A 15,812-nucleotide genomic window follows, 5' to 3' on the forward strand; every position below is an offset into this window, starting at 1 on the left:
ACCTCTGTGGTGCTACATCCGCTGGCGCCACTTCCGCGTAAGTATACCAACCGCAACCTTTAGTGTTTCATAAAATGACATAATTTCTTAAATTATAAGAGCGATCACTGCTTTCTTAGGGATGAAGCTCCTTAGGCTCGAGCCATGTCCATCATCAATCTTCGATGACGAAGATGCTAATGAAGAACAAGCAGATCACAGACCACACATTTTATTTCTGCCATCACGGCACAGCACATACAAGGTACCCATTCTACGCGATGACGATAACGATGATGCAAAAAGAAGGTAAAATGAATTGAAAAACTCAGCACATCTATAACCAATAAACAATTTATGTAACTGCACTCCGCCTTGTCTCTCTTATATGCGTGAGTGGTCAATGTCATGCATGGGTGATTTGCAGTGACACAGAACGATCTCGTTGCTTCACCGACTCTTCATGATTCACTTCGTATATATGTGGAAATGTTTTAAGAATTAGTAGGACTCGGAACACGCTGGGCGACACCCCGAACAGTCAGCAATAGAGGCGACGTGGAGCACTTATCAGTTTGCCGGTCATTCTCGCTGCATTTCCCGCATGTTTTATTCAGATTACAAATTTCTTCGAATTGTTTATTATACAAACACAAAAGAGTTACATGCGTTTCGTACACAAAAGGAGGTCCCAAAATTGAAGACTGTATCGGGACCCTTCTGTTAAGAGCGAATTGTGTTTAAAAAGTGCTAGATGCTACATAAGCGATGATCGGAAGTATAAGCTAATCACGTTTACAGCAAAACAATAAAAAATGCATATACTAGTTGAAAACAGAATATACACAGTGAAACAAAATGAAACGATTAATAATGGAAGCAGTATAACTGAAAAATAATACAAAAAGTTGTAATACAGAAAATGCGGAAATTAAAACAAAATGAAGCTATGGAAAGAAACAGTATTAATAGGCATGCATAATGTGTGAGTTTAGTTCTATTTTAAGTCGATGCGTGTTTCTTGCATTTTGATTGAAAATGGTAGTGTATTCTATAATAATATTGATGAAATTCAGTAGTCAGTTTACCATAACTATTTCGTACCTCAGGTAAAAGAACGTTATTGTTACACCCAAATCTAGTATTACTATGCGCAACCAGGTCAGGAGATGAGAAGCAACTAGAGGCAGTGCCTAAGTTATGTATTTATAAAATATGATACATAGGTTGTAACTGAAGAGCCCTGAAATAGTTAAGATGTTCTTATGAGGAAGTAGGCATTTACCGTCAAATAAAAGTAAACTGTTAGTATTGATTCTTATGGATTGGTTCTCTTATATTTGAAAGGAAGGTTCTGTTGTACTTGAAGGTTCTGTTATACTTTAGTCAAGAGAAATTACAAGAAAAGATGAGCAAAGACATGGAGAAATTGAGTGCGAGCCAAAAGTCAAAGAAGAAAAGATGCTGAATATTTTTGATGCGATGAAAACACTACAAACTTAGTATTGATTGCTTTAGTAGTTACCAAGTTACCGCTGCACCTATTTGAAACATTATTCAAGTTGGTGCTTAGCTTGTCAAAGAAAAGTGATATGTTTTTGTCTAATGCAAATATAGTACTGTTTTGTTGCTTTGCCTCTCCAAGAATGGCACGCGTAGGGACACCTCTAGCCTGTGAAACACCATCTTCAAGAAATTCTACGTTCCAGACATGTGCGTGTGATCCTATGGTGATGTTGTTTCCTCAGGTAAACGAAAGGCAAGTGCCAACGTTGGGTTCTTTCAAGCACCTGACCTAACAACCACCTTCGCCATCTGATACAGCGGCAGCGGAGGTGGTTGTTTCGACGAAGCGCTATATACTGCGGCGTGACATGACTGCCTACATGAACTTGCCTCGCCTTTCCACACAGGTTAATTACCAAAACCACGAATCTTGTTACCAGTGCTCAGATTGTTGTTTAATAGTGGTGTCGTGCACTTATTTCAGTGTTTTAAGTGCATACAGGTGTTTGCGTGCGTTTTCTTGACGCGTTTTTCATGTATTGCTCTTACTGCTCTCCGGAGACGTGGCCCTGGTTCGAGTAAAATAAGTAAAAGCGAAAGTTCTTGTCGATAGGCCATTTATGGAATTGTTCGCACGCTAGAGCAGGGTCAGACGTGTTTTTTTCGCTGAGCTAGAAGAAGCAGAAATAGCAGACTGATTTTGCTGCTTCCCTTCAGTAACTGCAGAGTACAGCTGCTGCTGTCCAGAGCGACTTTCTTACAGTGAAAGAAAGCTTATCTGGAATTCGTCGGAGACAGGTTCAAGTGGCAACGTCTCCCAAGGATAGTATCAACAGGTATCACTGGAACAACTTGATAGTTTTTTGGCTTCCCGACCAGGCAATTGAAAGGTGGCGGGAATCCGAGGAAGATGCAATCACCTTTTTTAAGGAAGATCGTGACGAGACTGTCACAACATAAGATTTTGAACCTGGCCACAGATTAGGTAAGTACTGTGAAGGAAGGAACCGACTGATTATCATCTCATTTTTTAAATAGATTTAAAGCCAAGAAACAAATTTGTGTTCGAGATTGAGGCTAAAGGATAAACACTGTAATTTGCGAGGATTTTTCTGCTGCAACCAGGCGTGTGCATTTCAAGTTCACTGAATATGCTCAAGGTTTGAAACTGTCTTTGAAGCTACGATTAGACAAACTTCATATGGGAAATAAAACATTTGTTTATGACAGTGCAGGAGATATGGTGACAAATTTCAAGACATAGCTACGTGGCAAGCAATTCGTTAATCTAAAAGCCGCAAGTGTGAATTCTAAATCTCTTCTTCCTCGCAACCTATCTCTAACTATACCGCTGGTAAACTGCCAAGACCTCAAAAATAAAGTGAATGGATTTACTGCTTTGTTGTCCACTACGCAACCTTCTATAATAATTGGAACTGAATCTTGGTTACTTGATTCCACTGAGAACCTTTAACTATTTCCTCCTAATTACGATGTATACCGATTTGATAGGAACACACAAGATGGCGGTGTTTTTATTTTCAATAATGAACTTCGTCGCAGCGGTGAAATATCCGTTACGTTTCATTATTCAGAATCAGCTTGGTGCAAGGTCCGACTGCACAGTGGAAAATGCTTTGCACTTGGTTCCTTCTACCGATCTCCTAGCTCGACTAACCCAGAATCATTCCATAGGCTATCACGTTTTTCAAATACCATAAACTGCGACTTTATTTTTAGAGGAGACTTTATTATGCCTCCGGTTGCTAGAAATAACGGTGAACCTGTGTTCTCCGACATGTCGTCATTATCCTCTTCTTTCTCAGAGCTTGTCACGACAAACGATCAGACTCAATTCGTATCTGAGTGCACGAGACGAGGTCACCCTCCTGCCAGCATGCTAGATTTGATTTCCGCTAACTCTGAGTCCTTGCTCGATGATGTGCTTGTCATCCCAGGTATTAGTAACCACGATTGCGTCATTGCCATTTACAGTAGCACATTACCAAAATCAGCCCACAAACAACCTCAAAAAGTTTATTTCTATGAGGGAGGTGACTATGCGTCATTCTCTCGAGAACTTTCTCGCTTCTACCCTGAATTTTGTGAAGTCTCAGAGTCACTCAACATTGATCAATTGTGGTCTGTCTTTCGTGATACATTGATCAATTTTGTTCAAGTGTACATTTCTTGTAACTCGTAAGAAGTCGACGCCGCGATGAAAAACCATGGGTAACCAAGAAAATTGAAATTTATTTAGCAGGGAACACCGCCTCTGCTCTGCATATTTAGTAACTCATAAAAAGTGTGTCTGAAGAAACACATGACATAGGCTACAAAATAAAACATGGCAATAAAGTAAAAAAGAAATAATAAAATTTTTCGCTCAATTTGGCTCTCAAAAACTAACGTAAGAAATCCTGGATATTTAATAAAGTGAACAGTAAATAGGTGAACCTGATACCAAATCTTTTATTCCCGGAGAAGTTGTGTTTTATGATTACTATTGCTCTTTTAACTCCTATTTTAAATCTGTGTTTTCCGACATGTGCACTAATCAACTTCCTGTAATGCCAGATTTAACCTACGAGAATAAGTTCATGGTTACTGTTACGTACAAAAGTGTTTTTAGGCTGCTTAGTAACCTGAAGAATATTTGAATTGGAAGTTCGGATGGCATACCATCCAAGGTGATCAAAGCATGCCCTCAGGAAATCACTAATTTCTTATTTGCCTTGTTCAATGAATCTCTACACAGTAGTTCTGTACCAGCACAATGAAAAACAGCAGGAGTTGTTCCTATTCATAAAAGTGGTCCCAAGCATTTTATTCAGAACTGTATACAGATTTCGCTAACTCCTGTATGTTCTAAAGCTTTAGATCATATCATCCACAATGCTGTGATGAAACACCTCCAAAGCAATGGTTTTTTTTCACATGCTCAACATTAATTCAGGTCTGCCTTGTCCTGCACAACGCAGTTGATTGAATTTCGCCGGAATACTTTTTTTTTTACTCCTACAATTCTAGATTTCGAGTGGACTGCATTTTCTTCGGGTTTCAAAAAAGGCCTTCAATACTGTTTTTCATGGTTTGTTATTGTTATATTATAATCTCTCTGCATTCTTCCTGCTATAGTCGATTGGATTGAAGATTATTTTTCTGAATGAACACAGCATGTTATTAATAATGGTGTTAAGTTAATTGGAATAACCATTACCTAAGGCATGCTGGCAGCATCTGTTTTAAGTCCTTTGTTATGTTTCATATATATCAATAATATTGTGCAGGGTCTTCAATGCAATGTCAGATTATATGCAGATGACTGCCTGTTATTAGTAGCAACATAACAAACGAACACAGTGTTATTAGCCTACAAACTGATTAAACACAATTCATACTTGGTGTTCCACATGGTGTATATCTTTGAATAGTGAAGATCTTTGGATGACACATGGTGAATATGGTGAATATCTTTGGTGAATATGGTGAATATCACGTGGTAAATATCTTTGAATGAGAATTTATATATTTTACCCGCAAACATTTGCCTGTGAGATCGGAATACCGTTTGGACAATATCTCACTTGAATGGGTACAGCATTACAAATACTTGGGGGTTTATTTTTCAAAAAATCTGTCCTAGACAAGACACATTGAACCTGTCACCTTAAAATGTTCCCGATTGCTTAACCTCATTAAAAGCGATTTCCAGAAAGCCCCATAGTAGCGTTAAAGAACCACTTTGAAGTACGAACGTTCGTTCAATACTTGAGTACGCTTGCGCAGCATGGGATCCAGACACCCTCTGTCATGTGAATAAACTTGAGCGTATCCAGAATGACGCAGCCAAGTTAGTATCTCATAAATACTACTATATAATCAGCATTGACTTAGTTAAGACAACCCTGGCTGGAAACCACCAGCTCAACGCCGCTTAGCAACGAAATTAAAACTTTTCTCCAAATTTACTCTTATCCCACAGGTATTGGCAAGAACATGTACAATATTCCCCCTCATTTCATTTCTAGGAGTTGTGATCATGACTGTAAAGTTCTTGAAACGCGATGTCGCACTAATGTGTTTCAATATTCATTTTTTTCGCACACCATCGAGCGTTAGAACACACGTCCTCAGGATATAGCTGATTATAAAACATTATCCCGATTCCAATCGTTTTTACACTCAAATTTTCCGTGAATCATAAACTAGCTGTCTCCTTGATTTGCTGTCTTTTATTTTTATTATCTTCGTGAGATTACGCCTGAAACAGGTGTTACCATATTTCCTTGCTGTATACACCGCTTTGTTATCAGCTCATTTGTAAAATTTGTATTTTTGTAAACATATATCTTAGTATGCGATTATTTTTTCTCGTGTTACCCCCCTGCAATAATGCTTTCGTGGCACTTCAGGTAGTTGTATAAATAAATAAATAAATAAATAATAAATAAATAAATAAATAAATAAATAGAAGAGGACCGAGGATAAGCGCATGCACCCGCAGCTGTTGCTATGGGCATTGTCTCCTTTAATAATATGCTCCATGCAACGCCTTCTTTATTTATTTCGATGCCAGTTCAAACGTTTGGTCCACCTTAGTTTGGGGGGCGATCGTGATGCGGCGCTATAGACGATTTTCCACAGCTAGTTTTTTAAAGAAAAACTAGGCCGTGCGGCCACGCCAACACCACGGCCTTCTCCTCGGTGGCGTGACCGCGATCTGGCGTGTGGCGGACGTTGCCGTGGAACTTTGGCGAGAAACATGCGGTGCGGACTATGCGGGCGCGGGCGAACGTAGCAAGAGAATGTGTCTTGTTAGCAGTTTGATGCGCCCAGTGCGCTGCTGCGCGACGGTGTGAGAGTGCGCGAAATACCGACGCTCACCGCTCTGTATGCCATGTGATGAACACGTGACCCAATCCCGTGCGCCCACTTTGGTGGCCTTCGAGCCGGTAGAGGTGGCAGCGAATCAGCCAGCCGTCCCAAACAATGAAGGGGAAGCGGAAAGAAGTTCATTAGATCATACCGTAATATAAAAGGTTAAGAGAGGACACTTCCATAGGCCCATGCGACTGATTTGGGTTCGCAGCGCACCAAACGGATGCGGAGAAACTTTTCAGCCTCAGAGATTGCAGACCGCACAAAACATTGCCTCGAAGACCATATTGTAATGACTAGAACTGTTATACAGCCTCCAAGACCACATCTACGTACGTGCTGGTCTATGAGGTCATACTTTATTTTTTTTTTCAACGCGTCGTTTGCATGCATCAATGAGCTTCGTGTAAGCTTCACCGCTAGATGGCAAGCACATGATGCCAACGTGCGTCTATGCGCATATTTTAATTAAAACATGACAATCACTGAAGGAGCGATAACTTATATTTTCTAGGGATATCCTTGGTAAGCACATGTCTTCTTTGTTAATGTTTCATAAACGCAAGCAAAAATAGAGATTCATTGCACTGTGAGACACAATACTACAGCAGCCATATCTTGACTATAAATTACACTCATGAAATAAACATATAGTCAATAATATAGGATGACCCTCAGCAAAGTAAAACTAGAATAAACGCTCACAACTGCACATACAATGCACAACGTGACAGCAGTAGTTGCCTCAGCACTTGACTTCGGCATCAACCGAAAAACAATGTTGACTACGCTTTCTTTCCCACCTTCGCACTAATTTTTTCCTACGCACTTTACATTGCTGTTCCCCGAAAAACAGTCACAAGCAGTTGCCGCAGCAAAAACAAAGCAATTTTAGGCGTCGTGCAAGCCCTTAACGAGGCAGGAGAGTTTACTGAAAGATTACGTCTTGGCTTTAGCTAGCAAACATTTTTCTAGATTCACCACTTCTTTTTTATTGCTCTCGTTAGAGCTCCAAGAAATTTGTGAACGGCACAGATAATGATACTGAGCATATATAGCTGCACGTTTCACAAAAGGTCACTCATGCAGTCAATTCGAATACATGTATTGTCACAAAAAAAAAAACCTAACAACGCGAGCGGCGACTCAATTTCTTGAGCCAAGAAAACATTTTCTCGTGAACGTGCTGTGAAGAATTCCAAAGAGTTTTCTTCCGCGTGAAGTAATACGTGGAATCAGTACGCGAAGTCACGAGCACAAAAAGGATCTCTGAACCGGAGAGCACAATGCCAGAAACGTGAGGCCTTCAATGACTAATGCAATACGCACTTCGCTAAGTATTGATTGCATTCGTGCCTATCATGCAGCACTGAGAGGTGGACGAAACAAGCTGAGAGGTGGACGAAACAAGCGAAGACCACGACTAACGCTGGGCACGTCATCGCACATCTTTTATGACACCTCCGTGCAGCGCCATGTGCCCCTATCTCGCGTTCAATTCAAGCCTGATCCCAGCCTAACGTTATCGCATCACATAATCGCAGACGATAAAGATGGATTCAGGCTGCTATCACATACGCAAAAACACGTAGATGTATAATGCACTAAAAGTACTGTAGTTAATAACTAGTTTGCGTGTTTCTTTGAAGTGATTGATGTGTTCTCATCTTATACGGCTGGGGCGAAGATGCGTAGCTCAGCCACTTTTTGGCCCGAGTGACCAATCTTGTCTTTTCTATCTTACTCCATAGAAAAACACAAAAATGGTTACTATATGATTAAAAAGTGTGTCAAAACGTGGCAGCGCCAGTTCGCTGCTGCGGAAAACCGCCTATATGAGAGGTCACGCTGCTCCCTTCACAAGTGCGTCCGACTGCTTTCCCCCGAAGATTCGATAGACGCGTTTCTCACTCCGGTATCATACGTCTGTAGGTTTGTTCCTTCGTGCTGCTTCTTTGTGGCTCCGCGTCACAGAGCAGTGCATGGAGGAGAGTTGCAGCGATGCTTCGCTATTGGTTATAGCGCCACGAAAGGCGACATATCTCAGAATACCGTATTTTTTAGAGAGCCAGCAAGGCCGCCAATATTATGAACACAATGAATGCAAGATGCCACTGCACAGATGTGTACAGAAGTCAACATAAGTAATTCTTATGATTTTGGTCATGAGGCACTGCATGAAGGGTTACTCTACCCCATGCCCGCAAATAACACGCGAAAGCTAGGTGATGGGAAAGAGCAGGAAATCGCCAGAGGAGACGGTGTTGAACAGCTATATTGGACGCATCTGGCTGGCATTGATAAAATAGAGGAGTTGTTGCCGGAGAAATGGCTCGTGCTGCTAGAACGTGTCGGCCTGCCTTCAGTTTTGAGAAAGCACCGTGCGGTGTCATTTCTGACCGACACTCTCATCCCAGCGTTTTTTACATGCGACCCATAAGAAGCGTAAGTCAGGTGTTGTTCGTGATCTGCAACTGCACACGATCATTTTGGAGGCTATCCAAAATGTCATGCTGTTCGATCGCCCACAACAGGTGGCGCTAGTGACTGACACTAATCGGAAAAGAGGGAAAAGATTCGGCAGCTAGGTTTTCTTGCCTAATTGTTATTTCGCCTTTATTATTCTTTTTTATTGAATGAAGGAGAAGCGTTGCCTTCAAAGTCAAGCAAAGCTCAAGTAAAGACGCTATTGACTGACTTCCAAACGTGCAATCCAGTGCCTTCATATACTGGGTGACAAGTGAATGGTTGTGCAGCAAGAGCAGTCGTCTTTAGGAGCGAAGCTCCTAACGTTGTGAGTCGTACGTCCCGGGTAGTCAGCAGCCAACTCTAAAGATCATAAATTGCATTGAATGTCAATCAGAATGGTGTCACATCATATCCACAGAGTGAATGAAGATGAGTGGGGCGAAGCGGCCGTCAGTTCGTCAGTGCATCGAATCGTTCGTGCGTTCATGCGTCCATCCCTTAATTCCTGCGTCTGTCTGTCCGTCATATAAAAGGGACTTCACAAGCCGTCCGTCTTTTCCTACTAAAATAAGAGTTAATTTTTATACCAGTACAGTGTTTTTCTCACGTCTTTTGTTTGAAGATCAACTGGGGCGATTAACCTCCCTGTGAGGAGCGTCACTCCACTCGTCATCATTCACTTCGTGGACATGCTGTAATTTTTTTTTTACTAGCAGCCGCTGCTTGCGTCATCCCTGCGAGGTTAGAGAGGGGGAGGGAAGCGACACTTTAGTGGTTTTTTTCTGGGCCGGTACGAGACACAAACATGAGCATAAGGGGTAAGGACGGCGCATCAGAAGGGACAATCGGGTGAGTTGGTGCACTTCCATTTTAAACGAATATTAGCACGAAGAAACCAAGGATGGAAAAGAAAAGACACACTACAACACTGACTCGACACTAAAGTTTATTCCTAAGAGAAGCGGAGTTTCTGACATCTGAAAAAAGCAAAGCAAAGACCAGAAAAGAACCATCGAGCAAGCTCAAAGTGACAACACTCTATAAATCGTTATGTGGCTAATGAAACGTGCAAGCTATCTGTGAGATATGAAACTTCTGCGCCTGTTGACGTTATGGAAGGCTGGCTGATGCAATTATCACCTACAAGAAAAAGTGGCAAAGAAAGTAAAGAGTGTGCAAAAGGAAACAGAAGGAAACAGAATTTTCACAACTATATATATTATAGCCGTGATTCCTTATGTGCATAGGTTGTCGCATGTGCTTAAAAACGTGAGCAGTAGATACAAAGTTAATGTTGTTTTCAGTGTTGGTCGGAAAATGCGGCAAGTTTGTCCAGCTGTGCAAAAGAAACTAAACGAAGAAAAGTGCGACAAAAAGAATAAATGCACAATAAAACATAGGAGTAAATTCATTGGGTGTCGAACCAATGCAGTATACAACATACCATTTTCTTGCAACAAGGTTAACATTGGGCAAACTAGTCGATGCGTGAATATAAGAGTCCAGGGGTATGCGCGTAATGTAAAAAATGGCACAGGTTCTCATTTGGCCATTCAATGTCACAGAAATGGTTGTAATCCTTACATTGATAAGACTAAAACTTTGCGTTGCCACAGAGACTAACAGTCCCGAGAAATCATGGGAGCTTTTTATAATACACTGGAAGGTGATAATTGCATCAGCCAGCCTTCCATAACACTATCAGGCGCCGAAGTTTTATACCTCACAGATAGCTTGCACGTTTCATTAGCCACTTAGCAATTTATAGAGTTTTGTCACTTTGAGCTTGCGCGATGGTTGTTTTCTGGTCTGCTTTGCTTTTTTCAGATGTCAGAAACTCCAGTTTCTTTAGGAATAAACTTTAATTGCGAGTCAGCGCTGTAGTTTGTCTTTTATTTTCCGTCCCTGTTCCCCTCGCGCTTATTCGTTTAGGTTGTAAGGACGGTGCCGTGGCCAGCGCTGAAGTGTGACATCGTGCGACTAAGAAACAATTCTCATTCAAAGTGTGACGTGCGCGTCACTGCAATGGCTGCTAAACAACGTTCCTCGCTTACGTTCTCGCCGAGAAAATTCGCGGCCGGGCTTCTGCGGTGACTCTACGCGCTTAGCGTTTCCCTCTAGTTTGACTATGGCGTTCAGTCGCACTTTACCATACCACGGGATCGTGACCTTATTTTAAGTTCCGCGTGCAAATAGCGACGGTCTTTTAGCTCCATTCCTTACGTCTAATTACGCTCTCGCTATTGGAATATACGGCTACCGCAATAGTTTGTTTAATCGCTGATCACGGACATTAGACGTTAATTGTCAGTATGGAAATATACTGCCAAGCGTCAACGAGGGTACTTTAACGTTGTACGTTATGCAAACTCCTTTGTATCCATTTGCAGTAAACGTTAAATTACGTCCGTATGGGCACATTTTGCTTTCATGTTAAACAGATTCCTGTTACGGAAGGATTAAGAATGTTTTTTTTTGTATTCTAAATTTTTTAAACTTAACAACTTAGGAGTATAAACCGCTATCGCTGTAGTTTTTGTTGAGTTATCCTGTCGATACTTTAGTTTGCGCAACCCATGAGTAAAATATTAGGCGTAGAAGGGTTCCTTTATTCACTCGCCAACACAAGGTGTTATATTCACAAAAGAGCATGCGACAGCCACTGCAGCGAGGATATGAGCAGAGTGTAGGCTCCAGAGCAGTGCATAGAGTGAGTCCCGCGAACAGGCGGAGCACTGAGTTTGTGGCGCGGCGATGACCTCGACCACACTATCGCTCTCGGAGTATGCCCTTCAGGATCGAAAACCTTGCAAGCCTTCAACTGGTTTTGCAGTGCCTGCTTGATCGGTCATGGAGGCACGGCAAACCATGTTAGGTCGAGAAAGCTTTCAGAAGGAAGTGGGAGCAAAATGTTACATCGACTGAAGAAAAATGAGGTGGCTTTCAACTTCGAATCGTCTTAAGTAAATCCATAAGGGCGCCTGTGTGTTTGTCCTCTACGAATGAGTTCAAGTGCAGGTGATTTTAGGCTGTTTGCACACACACTGCTTTCGGAGGCAGTTCAAGCAGATGGTTGATAAAATTGAGGCATCCGTCTGACGTGAGCATGACCGCGTCAAAAATTTCAGCGATCTGTAAGGTTCTCACGGGATGACTCTTTTAAATGCAAAGCATTCGTTAGCGAACATCGGTGACCTCAAGCGTATCTATCTATCTATCTATCTATCTATCTATCTATCTATCTATCTATCTATCTATCTATCTATCTATCTATCTATCTACCCACCTATGACTTTCAGCTCTCCATGCTATTTCGAAGCTGGTATCGATGCTAAAAGTGGTATGGCATAACATGCCCGTATGCGAGCATAAGTGACTGATCATAACATGAAAATCACATGTATGTCATGAATGTAATGATTTACATCTCAAGGTCTTGCTGCTCTTGCGGTCCTTTCGTTCACATAACATGTTGCGAAACCGATAAGGTATGACATGAGTGCATGGCGAACAAAAGTGAAAGACCCTAACGTGGAAATCACGAACTGCATGTGATGTAAATCATGACTACATGCCACGCTCATGGTGTGTTCGGGGTCATTTCGCTAGTTTCACATATAGCAAATTTGGCATTACGTGGCGTGAACTGACGACGAAGTGAAATGACTGGTGCAAACTCGATAATCATGACATGCGTGTCATCTAAGAACATGACAACATACAACGCTCATGATGCACTCGTGGCCGTTTCGTTTGCTTCACATATACCAAATTTGGTAGAACGTCCCGTGAATTAATGATGAAGGCATGTGACTGGTGCAAACATAATCATGGCATTTGTGTCATGTAATAACATGACAACATTCTACACTCATGATGCACTCTCGGCCATTTCGCTAGCTTCACGTATACCAAACTTTGTATTACGTCACGTCAATGGACGACGGAAGTAAAGGCGCGTCCAAACATGATAATCATGAGATGTGTGTCATGTAAATTGTAACTAAATGCTGCGCTTATGGTATGCTCACGATCGTTCCTCAAGCTCTGCTTATAACAAATTTATGTCACGTGAGGTGAATAGACGACGAAGGTAAATAACACGTCATTTACTTTCGTCATCGGTTAATCGTGGCCTAAAAATTATGTACGGCATAATTTACATTCGCCTCGTAACGTTGTGCTGATCTGAAAGTCAGTTATGAACCTTCCTCATTTGTGCTTCGCATATCATCGATTCCCACTGCACATAACATCTGTCTTTTTTTTTCGTCCCACATGTTGGTGTCAACGGTCAACTTTCGCGTTTCCCAAACGAAGCGTTTCAAGCTTAAGCCAGAGCAAATACAATATGCCAGGAAAGCATTCGTAAATGGCTTCGTAAACGTCACGCCTGAGGGAAAGCTTCACAGTGTCCCGGGAGAAAAGGATAAATAAAAATAAAGTGAGCGCTGAGTGAAAACAACACATCGTTTTCCCGATCTCAGATCGCGCATCCTGTAAGACTGATCTTTACTTTAGACAATCATTTTTCTGCCAAACTTTCACACGCTTCAATCTTTGCAATCAGAAAGTTTCAGCGAGGGAATGTGGCTCCCTTTAAATGGTATCAGAGCTTCTTGCCAGAGCACAGACACACCCTGCACTAAATGTGCATGGCTAAGAAGCGCGACGCAAAGAGTTCATGTCGTTTGTTATGCAAGTGTCATTTCATAATAATGCGCTTTTTAAATCTGCTACCGTGCGAGCAGTCGCAAAGCAGAAGACGTCTGTTTGAATGAAACCTGAAGAGAGCGCTATGGACACTAGGCGGCTGCTGTTTGCTAGCCGTAAGAACCGACATATAACGAGATGACGCTATCATCGCCACTTCTTGGGACGAAAGTATGTCAAGGAAGTCATGGTTTTGCTCAAGAACGCCGGGTCCTCCCGGCACGGACGGCCACTTTCTCCGCCGGTGAGTGCCGCTGCAGAACAACATCATAAAAGGGAGGGTGCCAAGCAGTTCACTTGTTCTTATAAACGCATCGTCGCTGGCATCCACACACTGAGTGGGCCACCACTTTTGAAAGTGTGTTTGGAGTCAAAGGTTTTTTTTTTTTCAAGTATGTTTTTTCAAGAAGTGCATTATGATACCAACACTGTTGACAAGTATGCTATCGCGTGGTTTTTTACCCAAGGTGGTAATGCTGCCAAGTGGAAAAATCCCCAACTGCTACTCGACGCTACGAAAAAAAAACATTTCATTTATTAGTTCCTTCCTTAGCTCACAAATCGGCCCCTTCTTCAGCAGAAGTATCCAATGAAACAGTACGAATTGGAAAAGCCACACTGACACTTAGCTGCAAATAAAGATGATTTGCGGGACATTTCCTTAGGAATAGTGTCATATCATCTCCAGAGCAGCACCGCTTTCGTGCGAAGGCCATCGCAGCTTACCTCTTTGCGTATCCCTGGGAAGACGATGATGAAAGCGATGAAGAGCGTCGAAAAACACACGTAGATTAGAATATTCCGTATGTCCTCGGTCACCGCAGTTCTGTTGGCATACGCATAGAGCGTGGGTCCACCTTCAGTACGGAAGGCATCAAACCATCCCTTGAGCATGGCGCAGCCAAGGTCACGAGGGGCACTCCTCCTTCCCAAGTAACCTCACAGAATGCACATGTCAGAGCGAAAAAGCGAAAGTGATCCTGCCCGGAACCGGCTCCGGCGTCGACTGACGGCGGTGCAGGGACGGTGGCCTGCTCTGCGTGCAGCCCCCCGCTGGCAAGGCCCCGCCCCGGCGGCCGCTTGCGTTGCACGACCTCCTCACCACCGCCTGACTTATTCCTGCGATGAACACAGCTTTAGTTCGTCGCACGCAGGGTATCGTTATGTTTATTGCAATCATCGAACTGCACCCGGGCCCCACCAGTTACGTAAGAAGCGCAGCCCCATACGTTGACATGGTACGGAGGCGGGTGGCTGTGATGAACTTTCATCCCCCTCTCTTACCTGATGAGGAACCCAGCATACGATTATCATTGCGGTAATGCAAACTTAGACTGCTGAGATATTGGCTTCTTTAGAGCACGGAACCAGCAATGAAATAGATATACTTTTTCGCTTGCAGTTACCACGTGGTGTTTATTTTCCGAAAGCTTTCACAGCCATCCAGCAAAGGTGCAAAGTTGCTTAGAGATGGGTATGATGATGATAATAACCCATATTTTACGGCCCTCACCAAAAACAGGAGGATTGACGAAGAACCTAGCGGCAGTGTGTTTAGGGTAAACACGTATAGAGAAATCGAAGCATTAAATTTCAATTTAAAGAAAAACATTCCACAAATGCTAAACCATTCAACAGCTGAAAGTGTCGCGTTCACTTATCATCGGATAGATATGCTGTGGTGAGAGTCGTCTGGGTCTATCAATTTAAGCTGGTGCTATCCGGTGAGTGATGCATACACGTCATTACTTTCGTATGAAGTTTATGCCTTTCACTGCTCTACATAACGATAATTATATTGTACTCAAATTTTCATTCACTATTTTACGTCATTATGCTAGCCGTAGGTGTAATTACAAGTACGTATATCTGCCTGTCGGCTGTGGACCACTGTCTACTACTATATATATTTATTGGAGTTTTAATTATTACACAAAAACGCGTTAAAGCCTGTGCCAGTTTATTCTTTAGCAATTAGAAACCTTTCGCGTTTACTTTTCATGCAATCAAATCACCCGCGACGTATACACTCAACGTAACAATCACGTAGCAGTAACCGATCATTTCGCAAGTCAAGAGCGCGCAACTTGTCAATGCCAGAAAACGTGAGTAGGAGTGCTACACCTCTGAATCAGCAAAACTTTAACACTCCAGACACTTTGAAGCCAACAATGTCAAAATGGAGTGAGACATGAAGAAGCTAGAAAAAGATAAGCGCCTGAAAAAGAGGGTCATGCAGGGCCCTAAGCCAGCACAGAAGGCTA

At 42.3% G+C, this 15,812-nt stretch overlaps 1 protein-coding gene across 5 annotated transcripts in view; it reads right to left on the reverse strand.

Annotated features, from left to right (window-relative positions):
* LOC119178158 (dual oxidase maturation factor 2) overlaps window positions 1-14,547 on the reverse strand; it is an 832,350-nt gene extending 817,803 nt beyond the window's left edge. For 4 of the 5 annotated variants that reach the window (XM_075888119.1, XM_075887924.1, XM_075887832.1 and 1 more), the window contains exon 1: window positions 14,275-14,547. In XM_075888119.1, the coding sequence (XP_075744234.1) occupies window positions 14,275-14,442 (168 nt within the window). In that variant the 5' untranslated portion in view covers window positions 14,443-14,547. The remainder of the gene's footprint in view (window positions 1-14,274) is intronic. The other variant, XM_075888066.1, reaches the window with a different exon arrangement.
* Between the last annotated feature and the right edge of the window lie 1,265 nt (window positions 14,548-15,812).

The sequence above is a fragment of the Rhipicephalus microplus genome, chromosome 1 (genome assembly GCF_043290135.1).
Source record: "Rhipicephalus microplus isolate Deutch F79 chromosome 1, USDA_Rmic, whole genome shotgun sequence".
NCBI lineage: Eukaryota > Metazoa > Arthropoda > Arachnida > Ixodida > Ixodidae > Rhipicephalus > Rhipicephalus microplus.